Here is a 7121-nt window from a genome sequence, read left to right on the forward strand (position 1 = left end):
TGGATCATCTTATTTGTCCTCCAACATGTCAATCATTCTGAGGAAATGCTCACGTCACGCTGTCATGCATGCTCTTTCCTGGCTCGTTTCCACTAGCTGCACGTGCACTTTGATTATTTATGTGTCCCATGAAATGTCTGCGAGGACTTTTACCCCAGTTGGTGTGACAGTGGAGCATTACCGGCGGCCCGGTGGATGGTGCAGCGGGGGCTCCACCGGCCGGGACCGCACAGTAAAGCCGGGGGCATGGAGGGGGTGAAAGGGGAGGCTATACAGTAGGATATACAGTAACATGTTTTAATAAAAGTATTTTAAACATGCACAGAACAGTAACACTCTTGCATAAAAGGTATGCCCCAGTGGTCAGCATAATCCGACTCGAAGCAGACTGGTGCATTTGTGTGCAGATTAAGAGGAATAACAGAGTTTGTCATCCTGAATGTGTACAGAGTGTTTTGAATAGGAAAGCTAAGTAGCTTTAGAAAGCTCTAATCATTATGGGACAAAAATATTTTTGTATGACACTTATAAGTGAGCAACATAAAAATCTGGCTAAATCCCTTCAATCCTGTTTTTTCACCTTTAATACCCCCTGTCTCTTTGGCTGCCATGCAGCCCCCTTTCACCTTAGAGACCCCAAAATTTGCATGGAGGTTGTCTTGGGGCCCCTACACAAGAATACGAAAGCAAAATATAAGTCATTTAGAAAAAAGGTCCTTTTCAAAAACCCAAGGGTGTTACACCCTCTGACATACTGACAAATTTATAGCATTTTTTTTATAGAGGTCGTGGAAGTCTGAGCTTTTGATATGTTGTTCTGTAGCCCCAGATGAGTAGATAAGCATTGGTTTGGCTTTGATTAAACATCTACTTTTTGGTAGGCGGGCCTTCAAACTTTCACATTTTTAAACCAAATGAGGCTCACCATTCCAACAAACTGAATGACTTGAAACTTGTTATCTATTCCAAAAGCTCACAACTGCTGGCCACTAGGAAAACGAAGAACGCTCCAATTATGGGACCAAAATGTTCTTGTATTACAATTTTAGCTGAGCAACATACTCAAATCGTATTCATTTAGAATAAAGTTTTGATATTTTTGTTAAACAGTTTTACATGTCTTTTTTGGCCTTAAATGGCCCCCTTTGACCCTAGAGACCCTAAATTTTGCACGGTGGTTGACCCCCCAATACAAGTGTGCCTAAGGATTTTTCATATTGCAGGTTATACTGGTTTACAAAATAAATGTAATGTGTGAAAAATACCATTTGAAAAGTTGAGTGAGGATTTGAAATGTTTTTTCAAGACACAAGAGCACAAATTTAACCGAAAAAGTGAGCACAGCGCCTAAAAACTCTCTCTGTCTCTCTCTTTTTTTTTTTCCAACATCGCGTCATATTACGTCACAAGAGGGAGTTGTATGCTAGCAGCTGCCATAGCTTAGTGTGGGAGCAGATGGCTATTTGTCAGAGCGGTCGTCTTATCGTGAGTCAGTGTGTTTACAGCAGGTTTGGATTGCGTTATCATGGACATGGTAAATTATTCAGTTTGTGGTGGTTTCACAAACTCCAGCCTGTCACGACATCGAGTCCACCGGTCCACCAGAAAAAAAACGGTGCTATCTTCCGTGCCTGGGTGCGTGTTGTGCAGCTGAAGAGACGGGGCTTGACCTCTGCGTCAGCTACGAAAAACTCGGTTGTGTGTCGCTCAGTTTAAACCAGAGGGTTATCACTCCAGCGATCTGATGGAGTTCAACTGGGATTCCGAAGCAAGAACTGTGCGACCCCCCGCCCCCCTCTCCCCTCCAACCCCCGGTGCGGTGCGGTGCCTTCGGTGCCGACAGCCTCATCCGGACCGCTGTCTGTCAGCAGCTGCTGGTGCTGCCGCCCCGGCAGGAGACAGTAACGGATCAGACAGAGACTCAGCTGAACGTGAACAGCCACTTGTAAGTCTTGTTTTATAACATTTGCGTGAGCTAGAGTGGGTGACATCATCGCTAGAGTGGAGAGCAGCTGCAAAAACTTGAGAAAAAACTCTCTTCATCTTGATTTGGGTCCCACAGCTTTTACTTCACATAGACAATATATACATAGAAATGTAGGAAATCTTGTTGGCTTTCAGGTGATGTTCTTATTTCAGATGTAGGACTTAAACTTTTGGCTGTAGAAGCCCTCGAGCGACAAGCACTCCAGCAACTCCCCCATAAGCTGCAGTGTTAACTTTGAGCCTAAATTTCTGGAGTGGAGCAGACGGTACCGGTTTTGTCTCTCGCTCTGGCTCCCTCATTTTTCACTTTACAGAAATAAAAAAGACATCACATGGTTCAGCAATGTCTCCTGTTACTCACTGTATACATATTTTGGCCATAACCATTACACTTTTTTCTAAACCTGCAGGAGTTTGGGAGGTGTTTTCCCATTCATTCTTATGGGGACATTTTCAACTTTGGTTCTGCTATTGCTCCAGCATATGCAGCTACAGAAACTGTTTGGCTGTCAAACTGTTCAGCTTTTTAAGCTCTTTCAGCCTATTACTTTTCAGCTTTTCAGCCTTTTCATCCTTTTCAAATATTCAGCTTCATGTTCAGCTAGAGAAACCATCCAATTATCAAAATGTTCAGCTTTTTAAGCTCTTTGAACCTATTACTTTTCCGCCTTTGACTTTTCAGCTTTTGAAAAAAGACAGCTTTTTCTGCAAATTCTTGACCATTCATTCTCATAGTTGTATGCATTTTTTATGCATTAGGCAAGTGTTTTCCAGCACATTCAGCAGATTTCCGAAATCACTTCAGCCGTCAGCATTCACGCTGTATTTTCGCAGGAAATACAATTTTTCGAGTTATATATGCTATCTATATGCATACAGGCGGTACAACTCCAACACTATCTGACCTCCATTTTTAACACACTTGAACACATTCTGTGACAGAGCTGTTGTATGGGATTGCAGGTTGGACAAGGGTATATGTAGTAAACCAACCATTGAATGTATTAAGTTACATATTTGTATAAAGATTGACCTCTTATTATCCTAGCTTTCCAGGCACAGCCCAAGATGTGTCATGGTGCAAATTAATAGGTAATTTTCTTTTTTCAGGGCTACTGACAAGTTCATTGTGTGCCAAAGCCAGCTTATGTCTCTATTTACTAACTGCTCAGCCTGTTGTGGAGAAACTGAAGTAAGTAACTCCAACGGAAAGAAACATTGAGACGCAGGAGGGAACTTGTGCAAAAATAAAGCAGGTAAGGGTCTTCTTGTGATTTCTGATGAAAAAGTATCATAACTTGTATTTCAGTTTGTATATCTTGTGTTATTTATGTACTGTAATCTTCTGCCTTTCACATATGTCTTTCATGTCTGTCAGCATTTTTGGCTCCTCATGGATTCTCTGAGAGTGCGAGAGTGCAGCACTGTCCTGTCCTCGTCTGCTGCGGCTCCCCTTTCCAGATCCCTCCAGAAGATCAACAAGGAGGAAGCTGTTGGCATATTCACTGCCAGCATTCATGATTTGATACAGGACATTGATAACTCTGAGGCTTTTCATACTCATAACACTGTTTTTTTTTTTTTTAAATGGGTCAGATGGTATATTTCTTTTGATTATTAATGAATAATAACCGTTTTTTACAATCTGGACCTTATTTCTAGCATAAAATACGATCATTTACTCACCCAGATAACTTTGGTGTCATTACAAGTCGTTCCAACGAAATTAGATCCAGCTGAGAGCCGCGTATATCTGTATAATGCAAGTACACAGGGCAGTGCAATGTAGCCTCTAAATAACACATTATCTGCCGCAAAATTCGTTAATTTCACCAATATTTTGTTATGATACGCTACTGCTATTCCCCTCTGAGTCCGGGGTTAGCTGTTGGTCTGTAGGTTGACCTACTAACCTCTGATCTGGATGATGTCATCTCCGACTGCGGCGCGCCTTGTTGCTATCGCTAATGCTACGGTTCGTTTCTGCGTGTGTCCGACTTGTCTGAACAAAATGAGCAGCTGGACGAAGTTCAGCTTCCTCTCCGCAACCTAGACTTACTAAAGCTCTGGCTAGTTGCACTAAAAATGGACCCGAATGCCGAAGCGGAATGATTATTATCAGAATGAGCCGGGCAGCGGTCGGAGATGATATCGTCCAGGTCAGAGGTCAGTAGGTCAACCTACAGACCCCGGGTGTTGATAACCGCTAACCCCCGGACTCAGAGGGGAATAGCACTAGCGTATCATAACAAAATATTGGTGAATGAAAGAGTTTCGCGGCAATTTTTTATTACTTACTAGTATTACTGTTTTTTTTAAAGAGAGTAATTATTGATAATGGCATTGACATACTGTCATCATATTCTCACACTTTTGATCTGTCTCCCTTCAGGGACCAAAGCTCCTCTCAACAGCAGCAGCAAGAAGCACCAGGTACCACAAGATCAAGGAGAGCCTTATGAACAAGAGTAGCAGAGGCTGTCAAAAGAGGTATCTGCATTCACTACTGACCAATGATGTAGGCATACTCAAGTGTTGGAACCAAGTGATAAAGTCACAATCTCTTTTTCAGTAATTCAGTAATGGATGGTAGTCATTTGTTTTACTCACCCATTACTTGTCCATTATACTCACACAAGGATACAGTAATAAGTCTGCATGAATAATAAAATGCATACTTTGGAACTGTGAGACAGTAGATACAGTAGATCATGGCCACATTCATGCCAACACCAGTAGAATTTTTTTTTTTACAATTGTGTGTTACTGACTATACATTTTTATCATTTTAACAGATCTGTGAAACAATCCTGGGCCATGCCAAAGACAGGTTCTCCTTCACCAGCTACCTTGTGAGTGCCGTGCTGCTAGAGGCAGAGCTGTTTGACCGGCATCTGAAAACATTCCCTGAAGAGGCTCTGAATACCACCATGAGGGCATACCCCATGCTACACAAGGAGAGGCTCAGGACTGAGCTTTCTCTCATCTACGAAAGTCCAGACTTCAGGGGCTCCTGCAGTGCACTGGCTCTGTACCAGGTTCTACAGAGCTACAACCTCCAGGAAACCTTCTCTGAGACTGTGGCGCTGTTGAACATCCTCATAATCACTCCAATGACAACAGCTGAAGCTGAGAGGTGTTTCTCCACCTTAAAGAGGTTCAAGACATTCCTGAGAAATACAATGGGACAGGAACGTCTGAATGCATTGGGCCTGCTTTCCATGGAGAGGGAACTTGTCAGGAACATGCCTGATTTCAATGAGAGGGTGATTGATCGCTTTGCTTGCTTGAAAGAGAGGCGAGCTAAATTCCAATACAAGTGATGAGTGAGTGTGTTCTTAAATGGTGAGTTGTGTTATGTTGTACTCTCCAAATGTTGAATTGTAAATAGTTGTATTGATTGCATATTGCCAGCCAAATATAAACTGAATATGTTCTGGAAAATTTTGATTAATTACAGTTTTGATGATAGTGTAATTTGATTTGATTATCGCTATGGCATCCATGATGGCTATAAATTGTAGACTGTGCTAAATGTGATTTCATGGGCAAACTATTAGATGACAATGTATCTGTTAATGTGTGTTTTATTGTGGAACCAAATTTATTGTATTTGAGACATTTAAATAGCCTAGCTATACAAAAAATACTGAATAGTATGAATATTTTATGTCTGGTGTTGCCATCTAGTGGTTGAACAGGAACACCAAATTAATCAATGAAATGTGACACTGTAAAGCTGGCTATCTGACTTTTATTTATTATTATTTTACCCATTGAATGGGTCACCTTAGCCATCATTGCAACTTTTGCCTAGTGGTGGTGAAACCGAAGCTTTCTGAAGCACTGAACCACTTTGACAAAGTTGCCTGGAAAATGATGCACTGCTTCGAAGCATTCGATACAGTCAAAATAGTGACATCTGCTGGCTGTTGAGGGGAAGAATTGACGTCATGACTTTCATGAGTCAGTTTTTAATAAAATGTATGTTCTCTCACCAAACTTGTGTCATAATGTTACTGTAGTCAATCTAAATATTCTATATATTCTGTCATTGGTAAGTATCAGTACTCCGACATGTATTAGATAATCAATACTAGTTTTTTTATTGCATGATACATGGTAGTAATCTGTACGATGTTGTGATGTAAGCATATCCGTAGCTAATGCGTATACAGTAAGCTAAGCCACCAGTCTCTGACCAACTCTGCACTGACTGTCCTGACACCACAGCTCAATTTCTCTCTCCTCTGGCCATCAATTCTCCTCCTGGTGTCTCTCTGCTCTCTAATGTGCATAATGGACTCCTAGTTATACGGTTGTGGTCTGTCGTATTTGTAATTATACACATGTAAAGTTCCCTCGGGGTCAGAACCAGCACCACAATCCATTGTTTTCCTATTGTTCAAACCGACCGCTCTCCCTCTGCCTACGTCACTTCCGTTAAGGGTTTTTCGATGCGGAAGTAAAATTTTCTCCCAAAAACGGAAGTCTTATTTATAAATTTATATTTATAAATATAATTTTAAGAAAAACTTGTTCCTACATTATATTTCTAAGCATTGGTTTAAGGGGGGGGGTCTAACCTGCAATATGCTCTTTAAGTCTTTTAGAATGTGAAAATTTATAAAAATAAAGGGGTTTATTTGAAGACCTCACATGCACCAGGATGACCTTTCAAGTTTCTGAAGGTTGTATGGGCTGGGGACTTTACAAACTGCAGAGGCCATGTCAGGATTTCAGCCTTCTCGGACAAAGCTTTGATCATTTATTAAAGAAAAGGGACTGTCCTGCCTTTTTAAAATTCAAATGTGTTGGGGCGGTGTTTAGTTCAGTTGGTAGAGCACCCGCCCCATGTGTAGAGCAGGCGGCCCTGGTTCGAATCCCACATTCAGCGGCCCTATCCTGCCTGTCATTCCCCCTCTCTGCCTCCCATTTCCTGTCACTCTCTGAACTGTCCTATCAATTAAAGGCATAAAAGCCCCAAAAATATACTTAAAAAAAAAACAATTCAAATGTGTAAAACCTGTCTCTTTTTTTTTTAACCTTAAATAGTCCCCTTTGACCCTAGTCAAAGTCACTCTAGGGTCTAATAAACTCACACACAATTGGCCCATGTATCGCGTACCATCACA

At 41.4% G+C, this 7121-nt stretch overlaps 1 protein-coding gene across 3 annotated transcripts; it reads left to right on the forward strand.

Moving 5' to 3' along the window:
- The first annotated feature begins 271 nt into the window (after nucleotides 1–271).
- On the forward strand, nucleotides 272–5982 carry LOC311254006 (uncharacterized protein). 3 transcript variants are annotated; one of them, XM_084384436.1, is made up of 4 exons: nucleotides 295–1945; nucleotides 3097–3242; nucleotides 3365–4419; nucleotides 4782–5982. In XM_084384436.1, the coding sequence occupies exons 3-4, from the start codon at nucleotides 4324–4326 to the stop codon at nucleotides 5307–5309; spliced, it is 624 nt and encodes a 207-aa protein (XP_084240562.1). In that variant the 5' UTR covers nucleotides 295–1945; nucleotides 3097–3242; nucleotides 3365–4323; the 3' UTR covers nucleotides 5310–5982. The 3 variants fall into 3 exon arrangements, 2 of the variants coding, with proteins under 2 accessions (XP_084240562.1, XP_084240561.1); XR_014622135.1 differs by having other exon boundaries at nucleotides 272–1945; nucleotides 3097–4476; XM_084384435.1 differs by having other exon boundaries at nucleotides 3097–4419.
- Nucleotides 5983–7121: the final 1139 nt, after the last annotated feature.

This window comes from Pagrus pagrus (assembly GCF_965226575.1).
Source record: "Pagrus pagrus genome assembly, contig: HAP1_SCAFFOLD_125, whole genome shotgun sequence".
Taxonomy (NCBI): domain Eukaryota; kingdom Metazoa; phylum Chordata; class Actinopteri; order Spariformes; family Sparidae; genus Pagrus; species Pagrus pagrus.